This window comes from Balaenoptera ricei, chromosome 17 (genome assembly GCF_028023285.1).
Source record: "Balaenoptera ricei isolate mBalRic1 chromosome 17, mBalRic1.hap2, whole genome shotgun sequence".
In the NCBI taxonomy this organism is placed as follows: domain Eukaryota; kingdom Metazoa; phylum Chordata; class Mammalia; order Artiodactyla; family Balaenopteridae; genus Balaenoptera; species Balaenoptera ricei.
This window is the reverse complement of record NC_082655.1, coordinates 55,213,456-55,237,866: the sequence shown is the minus strand read 5'-3', so window position 1 is coordinate 55,237,866 and position 24,411 is coordinate 55,213,456. Positions and strand designations below refer to the sequence as shown.

The 24,411-nt window shown below is 36.7% G+C and overlaps 1 protein-coding gene across 10 annotated transcripts in view; it reads left to right on the top strand.

The window, feature by feature from the left end:
* RALYL (RALY RNA binding protein like) overlaps nt 1–24,411 on the top strand; it is an 814,820-nt gene that overhangs the window by 182,575 nt on the left and 607,834 nt on the right. For 7 of the 10 annotated variants that reach the window (XM_059901174.1, XM_059901164.1, XM_059901169.1 and 4 more), the window contains one exon: nt 13,695–13,731. The exons of the other annotated variants lie outside the window; for them this stretch is intronic. In XM_059901174.1, the coding sequence (XP_059757157.1) occupies nt 13,695–13,731 (37 nt within the window). The remainder of the gene's footprint in view (nt 1–13,694; nt 13,732–24,411) is intronic. 10 annotated transcript variants of the gene reach the window in all.

Below are 24,411 nucleotides of genomic sequence, written 5' to 3'. Positions count from 1 at the left end.
TAATAACATTTTACCACTTTGTAAATTGTCTTGAAAATTATATTCAACTCTGTTGATATAAATTCTACATCAATAGTTATTCTTTGTAGTAAAGAAACATTAACACTATTTTTGCTGTTTTTATTCACTTTTGGTCTATTCCTGATGGTCTTCCTTCTATTTTATCCGTAATACATTAATGTGAATTTCCCAGGAGAAAGTTTGCTGAAAATAGCCTATATGACTGTGGCTTAGAAAGTCTACTTATGTCTGTGTTTCAAATGGCTAAATGTCCTTGGTTTCTATAATGGCAGGAGAAGGGAAGCAAATGAAGAGGTAGACCAAATGTAACAAACTGATGCAAAACATAGTTAGATCTTGTATCAGTATATTATTCCTATGTTTTTGTACTTTTCACTATGATTTTATAGCATCCAAGGTAAATGATATTGAGTATAGTTGATGTACAGACTTTAATATTCAACTACCAACATTTACATTATCATTAAAAATGTAATAAAGTTCAGGTGCCATTTTATCACTACAAGTGAAGTGTCTGAATATCTGAAAAGAAGTAACTTTTGTTTCTTTGTTTGTTTGAATTTTTTATGGCTTGCTGGTGTTTATACTTTATTTTCCCTCAAAATAATAAAAAAATGTTGTTCTGGGAGAGACCTTAGAGGTCCATACTGAAACTCAATTATGTGGCCTAGGAAATCTGGAATAAGAGAGGTGATTGTAGTGCTTCTGTGTTCTGGTTTCCATCCCAGTACTATACTGGTTCTCATCTCTGGATGTATATGGTAATCATCTGGAGCTCTTTAAACAAGATTAGACCTATACCCTAGAAACACTGAAATCCAAGATTCAGAGTGGGTCCTAGGTATTCCTAATTTTTAAAGCTATAGGTGATTGTGATGGACTGTAAGACTGAAAACATTTATTTAATGCATTTAATTTTCCAGAAAGAATATAGGACTCAAGTGATTTCTTACTAGCAGAATTGAAATTAGAATTAGGCTACTTGATACTACCTTCACTATAAAATACTGTATCTGTTTTTAAAGAATGGATGTATTCTATTCGAAGACACATTTTCAGTTTAACCACAAACTTGGTAAACAGTTTCCTTGCCTGGATCCACCAGCCCTCTCTGCAATTCTAACTGAACTGTTAAACTCCTCTGTGTCCTAGAGGCATTGTGTCCTTATGTGCAGACCATATCTAGAAATGAAAAACTGATATTCTTGTATAGTTAACAAAAAAAAATTACTGAGTTGCCATGACAATATTACTTACTCATTTAATTATGTGTATCTTTGTGTGTGAATATAGAATTTTTATGTGTAATTTTTATAGGAAATGCACTGATCCTCTGTTATCAACACACTTCTTTCTCAGTCATTCATTTATTCATTCACTCACGAAGTATTAAACCTTTAACACATCTGTTACTCTTGGATACCAACGTCAGTCATCAGACTTTTTCAATGCCAACAAAACTTAAGGGTCATTTAAAGATGAATGATTAAGGGTCATTTAAAGATGAATTAAAGGTTATAGATATCTTTGTATCATACAAATGTACTGCTTATTTGGCACTTTGAGATTTCTTACATAGTAATCACCCTTTGGCAATGAAAGAGATTCTGTTCTTCATATATCCACTAACTTTTTATTCACTCAATATTTATTGAGCATTCATTATGTACCAAATACAACATAGGAGCTGGGAATACAAGATGAGCAGAATTATACCTCATTCTGGTCCTCTTATGTATACATAAGAGCTACTGGTTAAGACAGACATTAAATATAACAAATAAATGTAGAATTCAACCTGTGATAAGTGCAGTAGCCCAAGGAGCTAAGCTAGTCTGTGGTAGGAATTGGGCTGGATGAAGGATCCAAGGAAGGTAAGGCTTCCCTGGGATGGTGGCACTTAAGTAATCTTCAGATGATAAGGAGGAATTAAACAAGCAAAGAGGGTGGAAACTGGCTCTCATATGAAGAGAGAAGAGTAAATTCAAAGATTTGGTACTTTCAAGGATATGGAAGAAATAAACGGAAAGTGGGATTTTTACAGGTGTTAATTTGAACCATTTTTTGTAGGTTTTATTACAAAATCACTCTTACTTTTGTTTAGGCAACATATCGAATTGGTGAGTTCAGTTTTGCAGAAGGTCATCAAAAACTAGGGTGACTGTTTTCCTTATTTGCCCTATTGTAACAGTACTAGGGTGCACTTTTCCAAACTTAATTACTAATAGTGACCTTTTACTCTCAAATGTGTTATAGCTCGGATGATACATTTTATGATCAGTCTATCTAAAATGAAAGCTAAAATTGTTTCTTTTTTTAAAATAAGTTTATTTATATATTTGTTTTTATTTTTGGTTGTGTTGGGTCTTCGTTGCTGTGCACGGCTTTCTCTAGCTGCAGCGAGCGGGAGCTACTCTTCTTTGTGGTGCACCAGCTTCTCATTGTGGTGACTTCTTTTGTTGTGGAACACGGGCTTTAAGTGCACAGGCTTCAGTAGTTGTGGCTCGCTGGCTCTAGAGTGCAGGCTCAGTAGTTGTGGCACGTGGCGCACAGGCTTGGTTGCTCCCTAGAATGTGGAATCTTCCCCAGATAGGGATCGAACCCGTGTCCCCTGCATTGGCAGGTGGATTCTTAACCACTGCGCCACCAGGGAAGCCCCCAATATTGTTTATTCTTGGACCAAGTTACAGAAAAATGAATTCTTGTGAATGCATACCCTAGGAAAACACTGCTTTCTTAGATGTTTTATATAATTTCTTGCTATAGAGCAATAAGCCAGCAACCAACCAATCAGTGTTTAATCTTTTTCATTCCCTTTCTTCCTTTTCTTCTTTCAAAGAAATATTTGAATATTTATAGAATGTCTACACTGTGCCTGGCCAAATGCTAGGCAATGAGTACATAGCAGTGAAAGAGGAAGAGGAAACAAAATGAATTTGAGGAGGCTTTTGAGACAGCATAGGAACAGCTGTAATATGTGCACCAGTTAAGAAAGGAAAAATAATATTTTTAGAAACATTCCTGGAGAGTAGTGTCCATTTCTTGGTGTTCCAAAAATATGAACTGAAAAATTCTATTCTTCCAGATTCTTTATGCCCAAAGCTCCAAGAACCATTTTGATGAGGTAGGGTAGAAATTAGAAAGTCCAATTATAATACACAGTATTCAGTAGAAGGAAGAAGAATGCTGGGAACAACCTCTTGTAAAGCCTGGACTATTTTCTTTTGATAGTGACACTGCTTTTCTTTTGGGTTGCAACAAAATTCAAGGGGTAGAAATAGTATCACAAAATCAGAAGCATTTTGTGTCCTTTTTCTTCTGTGGCATGCTTTCCTAGGTGAATTGAGTTTGTCATGGTCCTCATTGCTGGGACCATAGCCATCTTTCTTTCTTACTCTCACTGCATGGTATGAGATTGCTACCTTCAGATACCAAGGTGGGAAGGGGGAATGGGTTCCCTCTATGATAGATTCCCCACACATGTATCATGATATCTCAGGGGAAAGGAAACGGGCAAGACAATAGGCCCAGCCCAGAAACACACTTCATGTTGATATGTATCTTGCTCAACTCTCCAATTCTCTCTTTTCACCATGAACTCCATTCTGCTTTAGCAAACTCACTCTTTGTCATCACTTCTGGTTTTGCTTCCATTGTTCTGCCTGAACTCACTGTCTCTCCAGCCTTTTCAACTCCTTTATCCAGTTCTGCACCTGTAGCACCATCCTTCCTACCTTCCTTAATCTAATAGACTTACTTGTCTAGTCCTATACAGAGATGCCTATCAAAATTGAAAATTCAAATTATGATCTTAACTTTTACATGTTCTTCAACAGCTTCTTGTTTGATTTTACAAAACAGCAATTCAAACCTTTTCCCTTCAGCTAATTATCAAACTCGATGTCCTATCCTGACTCCAGTGGAAACTTGATCAGCCCAACGGTGGGATCCAATTGCAGGATCAGTTGTTAGGAAGCAAGATTTGTGTGTGTGTGTTGGTGGGGGAGGGAGGGTGCTTGGAGAGTAACATCAGCAATTGACAACTTGAGGTGAGAGGTAAATCTGGCTTTGGTTACTACCATTGCAGCATGTGTGCAGTCTCACTTGGGGCAATGAAACTGGGAAATAAAGCGTATCTATCTATCTATCTATCTTTCAAAGTATAAAGAAATTCAGGATAACAGTACACCTTTTTACTTATCTTTGGCTGAAAATCTCTCCAAATATCTTCCTGAACTGAGATCCAGGGCCATTTTACTAATTTTGAAGGCCCATTTACTAAGATAAAAAACAAAGAGGAATTTCACCTTGGTTATTCAAAATGGAAAAGAGCAACTGTGTATGTGGGAGAAGACTGAGTGTTAAAAGCATGTTAACAGGATGGTATGTACCACTGTTTGCCTCAGCAGTTAGAATAGGCTGTCAACCAGAAGTCCAGACTTTGCCTCAGCCCTCCAGTCCTTTCTCCTCACTCTCTCCAGAGTTTTTTTTGTATAAAGAAGCTGATAGTGTGGTGTTCTTATTGTACTTTATTTAGGAGTGGTTCTCAAATTTAGACTTCCATAGAAGCACCTGGGGAACTGGGTAAAATGATGATTTCTGGACTGCATCCTACAGATTTAGATTCTGAGCTTGCCCAGTAGTCTACGTTTTAATTAAACATTCTGTTTCTCTATTGCTACTGCTCCAAAAATCACATTTTGAGAAAACATTGACCTACATAATGATGTCCAAACAAACTTACATGAAACAAAAGACCTTTCGAAGTCCATTCTTTATTTTCATTTTCTGCTCTCTGCCCTTAAATATTTTGTGCTTATGTATTACTTGTCTTCTCATGTTCTCTCTCCACTCTGTATGTACATATACATATGTGTATATATACGTATATGTACATACGTAGAAAATCATTCAATATACTTCGCTCATATTGAAATTATTTTAAAAATGAAGATTTCTGAAGAACATATAAACTCTTAAATTATTATTTATACCTTCCTTTAAAAAACATATTATTATTTCTCAAAGCTAATATTAGACTAAAAAGACATTCAGGCGACCAGATGGTCATTGATCATAAGAGCTTTTGATTCCACATTCGTAAAATTTCCATCACTTCTAAGGAGTCCCGCATGTATTTTGGCTTCATTCTAACATGGGCTGTGAAAAATTGGTTTCAATTCAGATTTAAAGTTTAAATGATTTACTTCCTTTTGTCTTATGTAGAATACAGTTAGTCAGAAATGGCTCATGGTTAAACAAAATCTTAAACACAGAGCTCTTGTTCTAAATGGATTTAGTCAGCCTTAATCCAATTAAAGATTTCTCTCTTTCTTTGACCCTTTGTCAATGTCTTTGCTTATTGCTTCCAGAAATTAAGTTAGAAATTTTGCTATAATATCTATCAATTCGATCCTTTTTTTATTTGCTCACAATACATGCTCACTTGTGCACAGACATGCATAGAAACACATACAATGTATTCATGAGATGAATTCAGAAAGATAAAATATATAAGTGGGAAGTTACCTGCTATCATTACCATAGGACCTTCCACTTTAAATCTCTTAACTTATCTAAAAAACTAGAAGTTAAATATGAAGGAAATTAAGTGTTGGTTATGTCTACTAAAATGTTACAATTTATAATTCATAAACCATTTTTAAGATAGAACAAACACTATTTTAAGGGAGAAATCGCCTATTGATCAATTTTTCTTCTCTTATATATTTTCTTGTGTTTATTTTCACATGAAAGATTTATGGGGGTTTCTTTTCTGTTCGTTGTAACAAAATTTATGGCCACTTTTTCTTATCCAAAGAAATCCAAGAAAAGCGAAACAAAACCAAAACCCCTTTTGATAAGAAACGCAGAGTGCCTGAGTGAGAGGTGTAAGGAAGGGGCAGGAAGAATCATATTCTATGGTTTAATGCTCTGGGCTTACAAAAGCGTGGTGTTGGAATGGTAATTGGATTTCTGAGCATTGCTTTTGAGAATAGACTGCTTAAATCATTGAAAAGGAAATCATTGCAGAAAAAAAGCAGTGAAGAATTGCACAGACTGTTTGAGTACTTACAAAATGAGAATAACATAAGGAACAAGGAAGAACTGGTTTAGTGCTGTTGAGATTTGACATCTTTAAAAACCTGATATTGTAGCTGTAGTTTTGATCTTTATTCCATTGAATAAAGTTCCAATGTATTTTGGACTAATATCTTAAATGAGAAGTGAAATAAATGAGACCTTTTAAATGTTTTTAAAGAAAGAAACAACATTTTTCCTCCAAAGGCTACCTTCTACTTCCACATGAAAAATAGATGTGGACAAGTATACATCTCTATTTTTAGTTTGTTTCACATGTTTACCGCTGAGACAGTTTAATTGCTTTTCTTAAAATGTTAGGAGATTCCTAGGTCCCCAAACTTTCATGTTAATAGAGTGGCTGGCACAGAGGAAGCATTTCCCATTTATTTTGATGTGTGTCGGGGGTGAGGTGGGGCTTAGATGATGGAGGTGGAGGAAAATCTAGGTAACAGCCTCTTAAAATCTCCAATTAAATTTTCCATCAGCAATTTTAAGTAAAACATGGCATTTACTAGGCAAATCGAGTTTAAGACATGTCCCCTAGCCCCCTTTTCAACAATACTCACTATCCTTGTGTGGATAGCATGGACATGGGCAAAACCCTTACCTTCAGAAAATTTAAATGTATGGCTCCCACCCCACATTTTAGCATTTTGCTGCAGAAGAAGCAGGAGGAAATGACAAAAGGCAAAGCACAGATTTCTACAGAGAGTCTGTTGTGCCATTTTCATGGAGATTGTACAGTGCAGATTTTCACTTCTCCTTGTTAGATTTGTCATAGTAGGGACACTTGTTGAGTGCACACTGTGCTAGATGGTCTGCTAGTTACCTCAGTTCTGTATTTAATGTGCTCTTCCCAACAACCTTTTCCTTCTTTTGCAGTGAGAGAATGGAAAACCCCGATAGTGACGAAACTTTCTCAGGGATGCCATAGCTTAGATTTCAATCCACTTTTACCTGCCTCAAAAGCCCTTCTTTCCCCTATCATGCTGTCATATATTTTAAGCATTAGTTATATTTGAAAACAGTTTTGTCTTTGGGGAATATTCACTGCTTTCTGGGGATCCTTTTTATTTCTATACTCTGTTGTGAAGTTCAAGTGCAGATGTACTCTTCTTTTTTGTTCAAAGTGAGGAAAGAAAGTCACTGACAAAGTGGTAATGTGCAGAGACTAGAAAAACGTTCTTATTCTCCACCTGAGACCCAGCTTTATAGAGACAGTAAGAACCACTGTGAGAAAACAAGTGAGCGTCAGTGGCTTCCTCTAGTGTAAAATTTGAAATTATTTCATGAAAGGATTTTCAGGGAGGAAATTTTAGAAATTAGGAGTTTCATGTTTTATCTGTGAACGATCAGTTCAGATCAGGGTTTAAGTGCATAAATAACCAGCATTAGAGAGTTACCCATTTGAAACAAACATTCAAATACACTTTTCTCTTGTGCCTAAGTAGTATGTTTGTGCTTTTTTATTTATCAAAAAATATTCTCAGGGTGTAAAATCAAGATAACTTTGTAAAAATTATGTAAAATTATCTAATTATGTAAAAAGCTATTTTATTAAATCATACAGCATAAGACACAAATGTACTTTTTAAAATAAAATTATGAATAACAGTTTTGAATTTTTTAATATTGTAAGCATTATTTATTATAAAATTTCCTTACTGGATAGATTCAGACTATGTAAATAAAACATATATAAACTACTTACTTTCAAAGCAGATTATAGTGATCAAGGAAATGTTCCTCTAGCATGTTTCTTTTAATTTATTTATTTTATTTATTTTTTATTTTTGGCTGCGTTGGGTCTTCGTTGCTGCACGCCACCTTTCTCTAGTTGCAGTGAGCAAGGGCCACTCTTCATTGTGGTGCATGGGCTTCTCATTGTGGTGGCTTCTCTTGTTGTGGAACACAAGCTCTAGAGTGCAGGCTCAGTAGTTGTGGCGCATGGGCATAGTTGCTCCGCGGCATGTGGGATCTTCCCGGACCAGGGCTCGAACCCGTGTCCCCTGCATTGGCAGGCAGATTCCGAACCACTGCGCCACCAGGGAAGCCCTAGCATGTTTCTTTTATAACTGGGGTTAGTTTCATGTGTTTCTTACTGTGCCCTGGGATGGGACAGTGCCTGCCACAGCATCAAAGTAGCATGTAACTGGGTTTCATGTTGTCACATTTACTTTCTGCATGATATGAGGCTTGTCAGTTAACCTCCCTGAGCATGAGCTTCTCTTCTGTAAAGTAGGGCATTAATGTCTGTCTCATAAAAATTGCAGGGGGAATTAACCTACCAATGTAGTAGTACAGCGATGGTAGTTGGCATACTAAGTACTTAGCACTGTGTCCACAATCTCCTCATCTTTACAGGCGTTAGTATATTTACCCTCAGAACAACCTTGTAAAGTATGTCTGTACAGTCCACCTCCCTTTACATATGAGGACACTGACGGGCAGAGGGTGAGGTTACACAGCAGAGTAGTGTCAGAATCTGTGTTGAAAGCCAGATGCTTTGACTCCATAAATCAAAGTACTATGTACTTGATCAATTTAGTATGCTGACTCCCACCACCTACAACACACTAAATTTCTCTAAAAAATATTCCTATCTATGTATCTATCTATCTATCTATCTAGTTATGTGTTGAATTGTGTCCCCCAAAATGATACGTTACAATCCTAACCCCCAGTACCTCAGAATGTGACTTTGTTTGGGAAATTGGTCATTGCACATGTAATTGATTTAGATGAGGTCTTACTGGAGTAGAGTGAGCCCCTAATGCAACATGACTTGTGTCCTTAAAAGATGATGATGTGAACACACAAAGGAAAATGCCATGTGAAGACAGAGGCAGAGACAGAGGCATGCAGCTCCAAACAAAGGAACAGCAAGGATTGTGGGCCACCCCCAGAAGCCAGACATAGGCAAAAGAAGACTACCCAGAGTGTCAGAGGGAAGATGGCTCTACTGACATATTGATTTTGGACCTCCAGTCTCCAGAACTGTGAGACAATAAATCTCTGTTGTGTTAAGACACATAGATTGTTAGTTTGTGGTCTTCCTTATAGGACTTCTAGGAAACTAATATATAATAGTTACATAATATTTATATAATATTATATATGTGATTGTAAGCAATGTGTCAGGTATAATAATCACTCCATAAATGTTTATTACTATCTTTTTATAAGTTAGTGGTATGGGAATCTGTGCTTATGGCAATCTTATAAGAAAAACCTCTTCCTATATATCATTTTCTAAAGTTAAAAATCTATAAAACCTTGGAATTCTTGTATACTCCATCAGGAGACAGATATATATCTCTGTGGACACAGGTGTTTCTTTTCCCTTCAGCCTAGTAGCAAATATACCCAGAACTTGCACTTATGATTTATGGCACCCAGGTGGGCCTCTATATGGCTGTGCCGTATTTATTTTTATTCCATATATGGTTTTTTTTTTCTGTATTTAGATTGTAAATTCTTAGAGAGGAGGGATTATATTTTGTACTTTTGTAAAATACATAACACCTGAAACAGAATGATGTTTATACATGGGTTTTTTTTTTTTCTTTTTTTTTCAAATTTTGGACCATGACAAGAACTGTTCTTTGAATCAGTGATGTTCACATTGGATGTTTGTAAGTGGGAACCACCATTGTTCAGCTCAATGGTATCTTTTGTTCTCAAGCAGAACATTGCACAAAGGTATATTAGTGTGTTAGGGCTGCCATAACAAAGTACCACAGACTGTGTTGCTTAAAACTGCAGAAATTTATTTCCTTACAGTTGAGGAGGGTACTCTGAGATCAACATGTTGGCAGGGTTGGTTTCTTCTGAGGTCTCTCTCCTTGGCTTATAGATTGGCCATCTTCTCCTGTGTTTCCATGTGCTCATCCTCTGTACATGTCTGTGTCCTAAGTTTGTCTTCTTACTACTAGGGACACCACCTTAATGACCTAATTTTAACTTAATTACCTCTTTTAAGACCTGATATCCAAATACAGTCACACGGGCTTCCCTGGTGGCGCAGTGGTTGAGAATCTGCCTGCCAATGCAGGGGACACGGGTTCGAGCCCTGGTCTGGGAAGATCCCACATGCCACGGAGCAACTGGGCCCGTGAGCCACAATTACTGAGCCTGCGCGTCTGGAGCCTGTGCTCTGCAACAAGAGAGGCCACGATGGTGAGAGGCCCGCGCGCCGCGATGAAGAGTGGTCCCCACTTGCCACAACTAGAGAAAGCCCTCGCACAGAAATGAAGACCCAACACAGCCATAAATAAATAAATAAAAGAACGTGAATTTCTTAAAAAAAAAAAAAAATTAATGTACAAATACAGTCACACTTTGAAGTCCTGGGGGTTAAGACTTTAACATATGAATTTTGGAGGGACACAATCAGCCCAAAACAGAAGGCATGAAATAGCTTGTGTCTGTATGGATTTTTAGCTGAGGACCTACCTAGCTTTCGAAAGCCCTAAGAAATATTTGAAAGTACAATTGATATGGGTAGCTAAGATGTTTCTTTAAAAGCAGATTTAGTACCATTTCAACAAAAGTCAATGTATATTAGTAATAGAATTGCTTCTCAAACTGGTAATTTTTTTTTTTTTTTAGGTAAGAAAAATATGTATATTTAAGTTGAGAGATTTGAGATTTGAAATTTCATTTTTGTTGATATTTATTTTGTTGAAATACCTGATCAAACTGGCAATATATGTTTTGATTTCACTATAGTATTGGGTTGGCCAAAAAGTTCGTTCAGTTTTAAGTAAAAATAAAACACACATTTTCATATTCACAAAGAATTTTATTGAACAATGTATTCACTCACCGAACGAACTTTTTGGCCAGCCCAATACATTTCTATTATTTCAAGTAATAATATCTCTAAAAAGTAATGAATGGGAAGGATAAACTAATATTCTGAAGATACTAATATGACTATTCTAAAAAATATGACATGACCTCTTCTGTTGCCCTCATTGGATTTTAGATGGACTAAAAATGCATTAGTCTCGGGACTTCCCTGGTGGTGCAGTAGTTAAGAATCCACCTGCCAATGCAGGGGACACGGGTTCAAGCCCTGGTCCGGGAGGATCCCACATGCTGCGGAGCAGCTAAGCCTGTGCACCATAACTATTGAGCCTGCACTCTAGAGCCCACAAGCCACAACTACAGAGCCTGTGTGCCACAACTACTGAAGCCTGCGTGCCTAGAGCCCATGCTCCACAACAAAGAGAAGCCACCATAATGAGAAGCCCGCACACCACAACGAAGAGTAGCCCCTGCTCACTGCAACTAAAGCCTGCCTGCAGCAACGAAGACCCAATGCAGCCAAAAATAAAAATAATTAAATGAAATAGAATTAAGAAAAATGCATGAGTCTCTTAAAGGATGCACTGTATCAGTTTGAGAAACTTGGAAGTGTAAGAAAAACAGCTAATGTGGAAAAAAAGAAAGCCTTTACATTCTTTGATGTGTAGGATTATGTGATTCTAGGAATCTGTGATTATTTCTCTCTGTACCAGAGCTTAGTAGCCTACATGGATATTAGAATTCATAGCTTTATGTAACTCAAATTTATTTCTGTATGTGAGAAAGGATATGATTCTCTTTCCTAAAAAACATCTAGTGTAGACATGACATTATCACTCTGTTATTGGTGGAGATGTTGCAAATCTTGGATGAAAATTTCTTCTCAAAGTGGAGATTTATGGTGCTGAGTATATTGACTCACATCAGGCATTACCTGCAAAGAAGAATATTAAGTAATAATTTGTAGTTTTCAGAATATTTACAGAAAATAAGAGAAAATCCCTTACTAAGAGGGGACTTTTAAATTGACTCCAGATACATTACACACATACTAAATACATAATATACATAATATAACTAAATTAGGCATGTGCTATAATTGCTTTATACTACCTGCAATATAACAAGATTGGGTCATGTGAGGTGCTTTCCTTAGATTTTGTCATTTTTAATCTCAACATGTTATAGACCCTATAATTTCCTTGTTCTCTAGGAATCAGATATTCAGAGCAATCACTACCATACTCACCACAGAGACTGAGGCCAGCCTGTCTTCCATGAAGCCTGGTAGCCCCTACTTACTTCTAGAACTGGCCTTTTCTTTCACTCCTCAAACTAGGCATCACACTGTGTTTTAAGGTCAGAAGCCACTCTTCCCTACTCTTTCTTAGCACAGTATCCCCCAGACTCACTCCCTTAGAGCTGTCCTTCTAATGGAGATGCAGGATTGGATGGAGGATGCTTCCTTCTCTGGAATCATTGCTGTGCTGGATTAATAATCTCCTTCCAGCAGTCATAGGAGTCATTTTTATTCCAGCTTTCTCCCTTTTCTCTAATGTGTTCTCCCCACTGTCCTTGTAGAGACACCCCTGTTTTATATGACATATGGTACTTGTCTAGAGGTTGCCAACTCAATTAAATGTTAATTTCAAGCCTAGGTATACATAATACAAGCAGTGACAGAGTTTCTCATGTGCACTTTGATGTAAGCATTGTTTTAGTTTGTTTTTTTGTATCATTTTATTTTGAGGGGCTCTTGTTCCTATAAGTTACTTACATCATCCGTACTTCTGTTTTCAGGATTTTTCTTTCTGCATCATGGAGACTAGATTAATTGTGATTGACATTTTGTTGTTTTTTATACATATGTGATTTTATTCTGATCATAGTTTTCATTTGATTTATGTTCCTAATTTTAATAATTAAAACACAGATGACTATACAAGTATTTTCTTCAGCCAAAATTAATAACGTGTCAGATTCTTATGGTTACAGTAAGGACAAATGTTTTTGAAAATGTGTTAATACTTAATTGCAATTAAAAAAGTCAGCAGGGACTTCCCTGGTGGCGCAGTGGTTAAGAATCCCCCTGCCAATTCGGGGGACACGGGTTCGATCTCTGGTCCGGGAAGATCCCGTATGCCGCGGAGCAACTAAGGCCGTGCGCCACAGCCACTGAGCCTGTGCTCTAGAGCCTGCGAGCCAGAACTACCAAAGCCCACAGGCCTAAAGCCAGTGCTCCGCAGCGAAGAGAAGCCACTGCGATGAGAAGTCCGCGCACCGCAACGAAGATTAGCCCCCTCTCGCTGCAAGTAGAGAAAGCCCGCGCGCAGCAATAAAGACCCAATGCAGCCAATAAATAAATTAATTAATTAATTAATTAATTTTAAAAAAAATCAGCTGATTGACTATGCCGGATTTATACTTGCTAATCCTTCACTCATGCATACCAATAATCTTCACTGTTTAGCCTCAATTTCAAACTTTTTAAAGTAACAATGCATAATGATATATGCAGTCATAGTTACTTTAAGAAACAAATTTTAAATCAGTACAGTATATGATAGAATGAATATTAACTCATAATATCTCCAATTATGTTATTTTACATTTTTAACTCATTATAATTAATGCAGAAGGTAGGAATTTACTATGAAATTTTATGAGCGAGAAAAAGCTTACAGCATTTCATATACAAGTGACTTTACATTTTAGAGTTTTAGGTAGGTAATCACTTGGAGAATTTATTGACCAACACTAGTGATATTTATTTTCAGGACTTGGAACGCATACATTCTTCAAGCACTGAAAAAGGTATGTATTTGTTAATGGTAAAAATTATCTCTTTTATGACATCTGAAATGTTTTTTTTTTATAAATTTATTTATTTATGATTTTTGGCTGCGTTGGGTCTTCGTTGCTCTGCGCGGGCTTTCTCTAGTTGCGGCAAGTGGGGGCTACTCTTCGTTGTGGTGCACAGGCTTCTCATCGCGGTGGCTTCTCGTCGCTGAGGAGCACGAGCTTTAGGCGCGGGGGCTTCAGTAGTTGTGGCTCACAGGCTCTAGAGCGCAGGCTCAGTAGTCGTGGCGTACGGGCTTAGTTGTTCTGCCGGCATGTGGGATCTTCCCGGACCAGGGCTCGAACCTGTGTCCCCTGCATTGACAGGTGGATTCTTAACAACTGTGCCACCAGGGAAGTCCCTGACATCTAAAATTTTGACATGGCCCTAAATCTGAGAGAAAAAGAATAGAAAAGTGATTAAAAAAAATAAAAGCATGAGTTCAAATTCTGTTTTTTTTTTAAAAATCAGTGTCTTCTGAGAAGAAAGTATAAAAATAATTTCTACTTCACATAGGATTATTTTGGAGGGATTGAATAAGATAATGGTACATGGCAAGCACGCAGGAATGCAGCTACTCTTAAAATTAATCTGCTGTATTCTCCTGTCCCTGGTGAAGACAAAGCAGTTTTCTGTCCCTATAGTTTTACCTTTGCAAGAATGTCATATGAACGTAAATATACTGTATGTAGTCTTTTTAAAGTCTTGCTTCTTTTTTCAGTTAACATTTGACATTCATCTACTTTGTTCCACGTATCAATAATCAGTTCCTTTTTATGCTGAGTAGTATTCCATTGTGTGGATATGTCACAGTTTGTTTATCCATCACCGACTGAGGTTTTCGCATTCTCACCAGAAATAAAGGAGAGTTTTAATTGCTTGACATTTTTGCCATCATTTAGTGTTATCAGGATTTTGTCTAATAGTTATGTAGTGGTGATGTATTTATTTAAATAAGAAAAGTACATTTTCATCAAGCATATGAAAGTATAAAACAGTCTACAAACTACCTGGTGATTACAAATTTGTACATTTTCTTCTAAGAGAATTTCACATTTCCTCCTTTACTTCAGACTTTTCAGGAGGAGAAGCTTTGTTGAATTTCACTTTTTTCTATGAGTTTTATAAGGCACTGTGAGATCTCTGAAAATTCAAAATTTTATAAGAAATGATCCCTGTCTTCAGATCGCTCATAATTTATTGGAGTTTGGAGCCCTGAATAGAAGACTAGGACTATTTAGGAGAGAGACCACAGTTCAGCCCAGCAGTTAAATGCGTGAATTTTGTTGATCGGCCAGTATGGATTTAGAAAGTGGTTGTGCTGTTTATGACCATAGGGCATAAGAGAGATTTGAATGATCAGATTTGGACATTTAAAATTACTTTCATTTTTGATCTAACTATAATAAAATTTAATCTTTTTCAGTTTGCTTTAGAACTCTTAAATGTGGATGGTAATGTATTCAAAATAATGGAGCAGGTAGAATGGTGAGCTGCAGGAGATAGAAGAACCGAGGAAAGAGAAAAAGGGAGGTAAAAAAAGGGAGGTGTTCTGAGTAAAACCTTATGTCTGTGCCATCTTAAATCAGCAAATTCTTTCATATTATGATTTACTTAAGTATCAGTAATATTAATAAAAATTTTAGTCATTGCTCTGACCTCAAAAACTAAGGTCTTTCTGTTGTTTTAAAACCTTCCAGGTCAGCTCCCCACCTCATGCCCATCACAATTCATATCCCATGATAAGCATCAGGGTTTTTTGGGGACAAATGGGCTTTCACTTGTGGCTGTAGTCCTTCAACTGTTGACTCTGTGCTTAGAATTGCACTGCAGTCATTTGTGTGAGTTCTTGATTAAAGCATAAACAGAAACTTCCATTGGCTTTGAAAATTCTTCTCTGGGTCAAAGTGTACTCAAATGTTTTTCTCACAGATACAGGTATACGTTCCTCTGACCACCATTTAAGAATGAACTGAACACAAACATTAAGTAGAAATATGAAAAAAAAAGAAATGTTTTGTAAACAAATGCTATTTTAAACAAAAGGGAATATCACTGAACATTTGAATATTAGACAACAGCAAAAAAGGCAAAAAGAGAGAAAAGCAAGAAAAGCTATGGAAATGCATTTGAGATGTTTGTTACCCTCTTATGTGGTTTTACTTTACAAACTCTTCTGAAATTTAAATTTTCTTGGCACACACATTTTTGTATAAATATGAGAAAAGACTATAAATATACATCACTGTGATGACACAGTGAAATTTAAGTGGTAACAAAATATATTATGTATGCTCCGTTTTTAAATTAGGATCAGCTTATTTTAGCACTTGCAATTTGATTCTAATTAAATGCTTCAAATTTAAATGCTGCATATAGAATCTATTTTCCTCAGTATCAACACCTGTATAGGGCTTTTATTATTTGTTCATTCCCTTAGTCCTCAGACAATGGCCATTTTTGCTTACCTTCTACATATCAAGAACTACAAAAAGCTTTGAGGCACAAAACTGAATAATATCTCCTTCCTAACCCCAAGGTGCTTAACTCAAATGTGGGATAAAGTTTCCATAGGAGCCCCTATGGAAGGAGAAGACATACGTTGACTCAGTAATGTCTGGGCTGCAATCAAGGATGAATAGAAAGACTTTCCTATCACAGAAGACAGCATTTAAGGAGAGGAGGAAGTGTAGAGCTGCATGTTTGGATGCAGGCTTGGGGAAGCAGATGTTCTATGCAGGTTTTAGTATTGTAAGGATCAAGACAAGGAATAACAGAAAACAACTAGGGTTTGGTCATGAAAGAACTTACGTATCACACTACAGATATATATGTTTATCTGCCATTTACTGAGAGGGAGTCAGCATACTATATTGGTCAAGTAGTGGATAATACTCTGGTTTGTGGAGTCAAAAAGCCTGGCTTCCAACACGGGTTCTGACACTCCTCTGCTGTGTACCTCCTCACCTGTGAATGGAGGTGGACATAAACACATATCTTACAAGGGCTAATTATATAAATGCCTGTGAAGATGAGAAGGTCATAGCCACATTGTTAAGTACTTAGTATGCCAAGTACCATTATTACATTACTACATTGGTTGGTTAACTCTCTCCACAATTTTTATGAGATGGATGTTAATAACCTACTTTACAGAAGAGAAATTCATGCTCAGGGAGGTTAACTGACAAGCCTAACATCACATAGGTAGTGAATGGCACCACCTAACAAAGCACCATTGGAGGTTTTTTCTGCAATTAGAAAATAACTTCAGGGAGTTTTGCCTCTATGACTCTATGAATTGGGGAATCATTGACACTAGTTAGGTAAAAAGCCCAAAATGAAGACAAGGAGAATAACTAGTGTGTCCTGGATACTTTTATTTTCAGTTAATGTTTGGGAACTCACCTCTCACAGCCTGAAACTTCTGTCTTATCCACCTGTGAACAGTAGAGCTGGTTGGTTGCCTTGTGGTGAGAATGTGGACTGGGACTCTTATCCCACAGGAAGAGCTTGGAATATATGAGTTTCATGCATGTTCACTCAGTCTCTTCCTGTAAAACCCTTAGTTCCCGCTGGTACAGAGTGGGTACTTGGGGCATGCCGTGTGATCACAATCTCAGTGCCTCTGGGAACCAGGCAGACACTGAGGAAAGCAGCAGGTTTAATTCCATAATGGTTTCTTAAGTTAATTCTTTGGATGCAGAACATCTTTCTTTGAATTTTTCTTGAAGTGCACAGCCCCTTTGTTTAGCTTTAATTGTCCCATTTTTGATATTGACTTGGATAGAAAAAGTACTTCACTATCCTCTTAATTCTATCCTAATAAATAAAATAACACAAATTTGACGATGAATAGTGACCTCCAATGCCAGTGAAGTGGTAAAGTATGGCGTGGATGCTGATGAATTGGGGAAAACATGCCATACCTAAGCAAACGTACCTTGTAGTTCTGCCTCACTGCTGATGGATGAGGCCCCAGTATTTTCATTTTTTTCAGTTTTTCAGTGGAAGCTAGAGTAGTGGAATCTTATGTTTTATCTTATTTTTCTTTTTGTGGATACGTAATTAAAATAAAACATACAAAACAATACACTGTGTGGGCCAACAGTATGAGAGCCAGCCAAAACAGGCACATTGTGTAACCTCCCAGTCAGCTGCCTCTTTCTGGGTAAGGAGAATATCAGGAGACTGCTCAGCAGAAAACAGAAATGGTTAGATCTGCATGCTAGACAGATCATTCTAGCAGACCCATTTGTCTACTGTGTCATTATCCTAGAGGTTGTAGTGAAACCATGAAAGAAGATAAAATTTCCAGAGAAATGGAAAAAGTGGGACAATCAAAGACTCCTGGTTGAACCCTAGGCATAACCAATAATGAGAGACAGGCATATAGAAGAAACAGAAGGAATAATCAGAGAGGAGAAATAGGTTTATAAGAAGGACACATCATATGCTTCAGAAGGATCCAGGGAAATAAAGACAAAGTCCTTTGAATTTACTGGGAGATTAATAGGAGGAATTTTGGTAGATGAAAAATGGTAGTGGCCAGTGTATGCTACTCTTTTGAGAAGTTTAGATTAGGAAGGAAAGAATAGGTGTTGAAAGTCAGTAGAAGGGGAATAAGCTATTGGGAAAAAGTTTATTTTTATGAAAAAGACTTAAAAATATTTATTATCAGGGAAATTTCTATAATGCTTACCCAAAAGGTGGAAAGAAACTACTGTTTATTAACAATTACCAAATGCCAGTTCCAAATGTGCTTAGGTTATCTCATTAATTCTCATAACTCTGCCGAAAGCTTGCTGAACATCCTTCTTTTATAGATGTGGGAAATTTAGTTTCATACAAGTTACATATCTTTCAGGAAGTTACGTGACTCTATAATCAATATTTGTCCTTCTGTTTGTTATCCATCTAGAACGGTTGTTCTAGAAAGATTTAAGATAATTTAGAAGAATAGTTAGTACATAATCATGAACCAGGAGAAAACGAGTCTGTACTTTTTTCTTTATAGCACACTATCAGAGCGATATATTTGAGTTTTAAATTTTTATATTAAAACTGTATTACATGTTTCATTTGCTTCTTGCATATCGGGAAGAACATATCGTGTTCTAGTTTTCTTTGGGAAATAAAACATTAAAAAATGTTTTCTCTCATCTCTTCATGAAATGAAGGGGAGAGGTCTGCTGATATTTAATATTAATTTATATTTTGTTATCAATAATAAATTATGCTATAAAATTTAGAGCTTCATATTTAGTCAGGATCAAATTACCTTCATTTTATTTATTTGCAATGTGTTTGAATTAATTGAAAAAACATGGGCTCCCTCTTGTGACAAAATCAATGATTTTTAAATGCATTTCTGTGCCAAACTAAATCACTCATCTATGCCCTTTTGTTGTCAAATAATATTATATATAAAATTATTCAATCATTTATAGTATTATTTTCTTTGATAATTAATTCTTTCAGTTTTTTAAAAAAGAGACCAATATTGATTCTAATTTGCATTAAAAATGTGTATATATTTTAAAATATTAAATTTTATAGTTATGCTGAAAATACCAAGGAGAAGAGGAAAGAACAGATTTGTCTTCTCTTCTTTTGCATTTTATATGTATTACTATATGTTTCTGAAAACTCTTTGGAGAAATTAATCCTTGTAATATTTTAACTGACTGGCACTCCAAGCTATGCATACAATTTTTTTTATATTCTGAATGTTCCCCATGTTTGATAGATGTGCTTGTGTTTCTCAAAATGTGTGGTATTTCTCTCTGTTTTGCTCTGCAATCTATCCATGTGTATTGTTTCTACATTCCCCAAGGAAGCAGCACTCACACTGAACTATTAGGAATGCCCACAATGAGAAAGTCTAACAAGAAAAAATTAAATTTTCAGCTATTTTTTAAAGGAAAGGTTATATGCTATGTTTGCATGTGTGTGCATGAAAGAGTGTAGTGGGGGGGGGGGGAAATCACTTAATAGTTAAATTCAGGGACCCAGCTCTGAAAGGGTCTTTTAAGGTCATCTCAGTACCAGGCTATGAAATAAAAGAACTGGATTTAATCTTGGCCCTGTTATGGACTACCTACATATCCTTGGGCAAGTCATTTTCCTTCTTGGAATGTCTATTTTCTCACCTGTATAATGTAATTAACCCACATCAGTGCTTTTCAACTTATTTTCTGTGTAAACACATCTGTGGGAAATAACATATTTCTATGACTCACTTGAGTATTAATTATTGAGACAATGTCTGTGGGGTGATAGAATAGGGACTTTGGCAGCCTGTGAATGAAGATATCAGGAGTGAGGGCTGTAAAACACAGCCCAAAGCAAACATATGTTCTGGAGCTGACAGGGGTGCCATGTAAGGGCCATTCCCCACTGGTTAATTGTAAACAAGCTAGATTCACAGTTATATATTTTATATTCTATAAGGCTAAACCATTTTGGCATTGCCATATTGGTAGGTAGTATGAGAACCAGGACTGGGATTTTACTCTCCTACCCGTGTTATTCTTTTTTTATTTCTGTAATTGATAAATGGTCCAGCATTTTGCTGGAGTCATAAACTATAGGTTGTATATTGCCCACCAATTTCAAAAACTTAAATGCAGGGCATGAGCTTTCTTTCCACTCCAAGTGCTGTCAGTCTGCTATGTTTTTGCACAGCCTACTTCAGTCATTTATGTTACTCCTGAGACTCCAGGAGGCCATTGAGTTTGTGGCCTGAAATGACATATCAGGAATTGGTGTCCATTACCTGCATCACTAGTGTTACATTTTGCCCAGAGAACTTCTATGTCACTAGCATCTCCTCAGGTTGAACGACAAGCTTCTCTAGGGGTCAGCCACCAGGTTCTTCACCTGCTCAGGAATGCACCCCACTTCTGAATCATCTTGTCTGGATCCCTACACCCTTCTTAGTGTCATATTCCTGGGCTTCTCTCCTTTTGGAGTGGCACCTGTGTGGACTACTTACCTTGTCTTTGAGTTTCCTTTGATTCCTGGGCTCCATTTCTCAGATCATATGCTGGTCCACAGTCCGTGGCCCATAGACCAATCTTTCCTTTTACTCTGTACCTTGTCCAAGTGCTGATTCATCTGAGATCAGTCAAGTTAAAATGAGCCACAGCAATAGCTAGTGGGATATTTAACACTGTCATTCGTCCACTGCTAGTTTAGGCTAAAAATATTTATTGGATGAGTACAATGTAGTAATTAGATCCCTTTTGCATTAAGAAATTTGGTACAAGATGAAACGCTTTGTGGGAAGCTCAGGACAGAGAACTGTTTCTGATCCTTCAGAGAGATATGAAAAAATAAGATGGACATGGGTATCTTGGTGTGGACAGCCAGAGCTACAAATGCATGTGTGTTTTTGTTTATTCAAGGAAATCTATTGTTTGCCTTCTAATACTGTTTTAAGATTCCACTGAGAAAGACAGACATGAAGGAAGGGAATACATTGTAATGCACATTATATTGTGGGTGGTGGTAGAACATACAAAATTTTGTATATAAGCAACCACAGGAGCCCTTATTGTGCATGGTAGCTTTCATGCTGAGAGAAAGATTTTTGTATGGCTTAATATATAAATGAGATTATATATAAGTAACCAGAGTCAATGTCATTTTTTGTTGCAGTTATTAAAATAGATAAATTACTAGGAAGGGGCTCCATAGGTGAGAGGAGGAACCTTCCATTTAGTAGCAACTACTCTCCAGCCCAACCACCCTATGATACGTACAAACCTAGTTTTTTAATCTTAAACCTTATATGGCTTGTGTTCCTGTGCATGTGTGTGAGAGTGTGTGTGTGTGTGCAGGGGGAGGAACAGGGTAGGCAGAGAGTTTAGAGGTTTTTTGGTTTGGTTGTTGATATGTTTAAATTGATGAACAATTTCCATTTGATGACTTGTTATAAATAATGTTAATTCTGAAAAGTTTTTTTTTTTTTTGTCTCAATTCAGTTTCTGGCTCCCTACATAGTGCACAAATAATTTATGAAGAGGGATGATGTACAATTTTCGTACAGGATTATTCACACTCTAGAATTTGTGCTACCATAACAAAGTACTGGTAGAGACTGTTTCTTTTTTTCTGCTATAGGGAAATATCAGTAACTACGGAGTATCACCTTTGTGACTCTAAATTGGGGAATCATTGACCCTAGGTAGGTAAAGAGCCCAAAATGAAGATAAAGAGGGCAGCTATCATGCCTTTCCTGAATCCTGGGGATTTGTACTTTTAGTTAATGCTTGGAACTCACCTCTCATAGCCAGAATATTCTGTCTAACCCATCAGTGAGCAGTAGAGCTCCTGGGTGACTTGTGGTCCAAACAGGGATTGGGAATCTCATCACAGATGAAAGTCTTAGGATATACGAGCTTCATGCATGTCTACTCACTCTCCACGTTTAAAACTCTTAGTGTCATGCTTGGTGCAGAGTGGATGCTGGGGTGATGATAGTTCCTTTCTCTTTCTCTGTGCTTTGCATTCTTCCAAAAGAAATTCAGAATATGAACTGCTATAATAGGCTCTGTTTATCCTCGCATGTAATGATAATATGCAAATATCCAGCAAACATGAGATCCAGTCCCTTCCAGATAATGGAACCAAAATATTAAAGGTTTGTGAACTATCTGATTTTCTTCGTGATTTCACTGTTTCTATGCTAATTGCAGAATGATCCCCTCTCAGGAGATTAAAAAAAAATAAATCCTTAAAGAACAGAATTTTGCCTCTCCTAAAATATGTCTATATTTATATTGATCTTTCTTTTTGTCTTTTTAAATTGCTGTTTTCATTCAGGACAGAGCAGGACTGCAGAAGGTGCATCCTCATCCCAAATGCAAAAGTGGCGGGCTTTGAAGCACTTAGCACCTTCACAGCAAGGAGAGAAGGGATGTTATGTTCCTTGATGGATTCGGGAGAGAAAAAAAATGTCTTATGATCCTGTTTGAGTGCTGCTTGTAAAGCTCTTTCCCATTACTAAAAACTCTTTCCTTTATAGCTGTATTCTCTCTTCCACCATAAATGTCCTCACACGTTCTTTGGCTAAATCTAGCGGCTGAGTAAGGGATTTGCTTCTCTTAACTGTTCAGTGCCTCCGTGCAGTGCTTCCTAACCCTGGCTCCCCAAGAGAGTTTCTGAATCATAACTCAGAACATTAGTCTTTTGAAGCTAAGTTTCAGAAGCAAGGCATTTTCATATCATGGGTGTTTAATAAATCTCAACTGAATAAAACAATGGACTTAATTAATTTTTTATTTTTTCTCAAAACTATACTCTCTCTCCTAATTGATTTGCATTATTAATTTTATTCTTCCATCCAATCTTTCTAATTTGTTCCTAATATGAGGAGGCAGTAAGGGGAAGGGGTGTATGGTAGTGTGTTGATACATCCATTTGCTCATGTAACTGCCTCATTATTGCTTTTACCACATTCTAGTGCAAAAATTTAAGTACCTGTCTCCCTAGAGTAGACTTTGTGATCCTTGATGGAGGGACCATATCTTCCTCATTTTCATGTCCCAGGACACAAACTCATGTCTGAACTTGTAGAAGGTGTTCAGTAAAAAAAATGAATGAATGGATGAGTTATAGCACTGTTCAGATTTTTGTTTAAAAGATGCGTGAAAAGTTCTGGAAGTATTTTAGTTTAAGCTTACATTAAAACTTTAGCTATTACTCCAAAAGTATGGTTTAAAATGATACCACCTAAGCGACTGGGTCAGAATTCAGTAAAACTAATAAAGAAAATATATAATTTGGTTCTGATGCAGTTTACATACACATTAAGGAATGATTACTAAGAAGATGACTACTTTTAAAGGGCCTGGGAGAACTGGGAAACTTTTGACAGGGGAAATCAGAAATGTGCAGTCCAGTGAAGAATTGAAGTACTGGGAGTAATAATATGGGCTGATGCACTCAATGTAGCAGTAATGCTCTCTGAGAAGGATAGGAAATAATTCAGTTCCTCCAGCCTGCATGGAAGCTAAATACAGTATGACAAGAAATAGTAGCAGTGCTCATTATGTCTGATTGCTAATTACCCCTTTGAATGATTCAGTTATGCCTGCTACTAGATAATTAGTTTAGTAATTTATGGCTGCTGCACAAACTAGTATTTTAATTTTCGAAGCACAGTTTTCACAATACCTACAGTTCAGATAATATCTTTCTTTTTTATTCAATTCTAAATTGCTTTTTTGAAGGCCTATAAAAGAGCAAAAATCCTTGAATTTTTTCCACATTATTTCATGCAAAAGTTAGGCAATTTCTGGAATTTTATTTAACTTTAAACTGCAGGAAAATAACATCTTATTAAGTCCTTTTTCATTGTGCTTAATTTTTACAATTTTGTGAGCAAAAGGGGTGAAATTTTTTAGAAGATTCTATCAAGTGACTCAATTTAACAAGCTGCCAAATGTCATGTTCCAGAAAGACATTGAACTTTTGATAATTCACCTTCCTATTTTATAAATTTCTACTTCAGACGTGGGTTCTGTTTTTGCCTGGATATTGTTTCTCAACACCTAGGAGTAACCAGTGGAGGACAGCTGTTCCCCACTCCTACCCAAGTTTGGTGTGGTACACAAACAGGTAAAGAAGTAGATTGTAGGAGGGTTCTA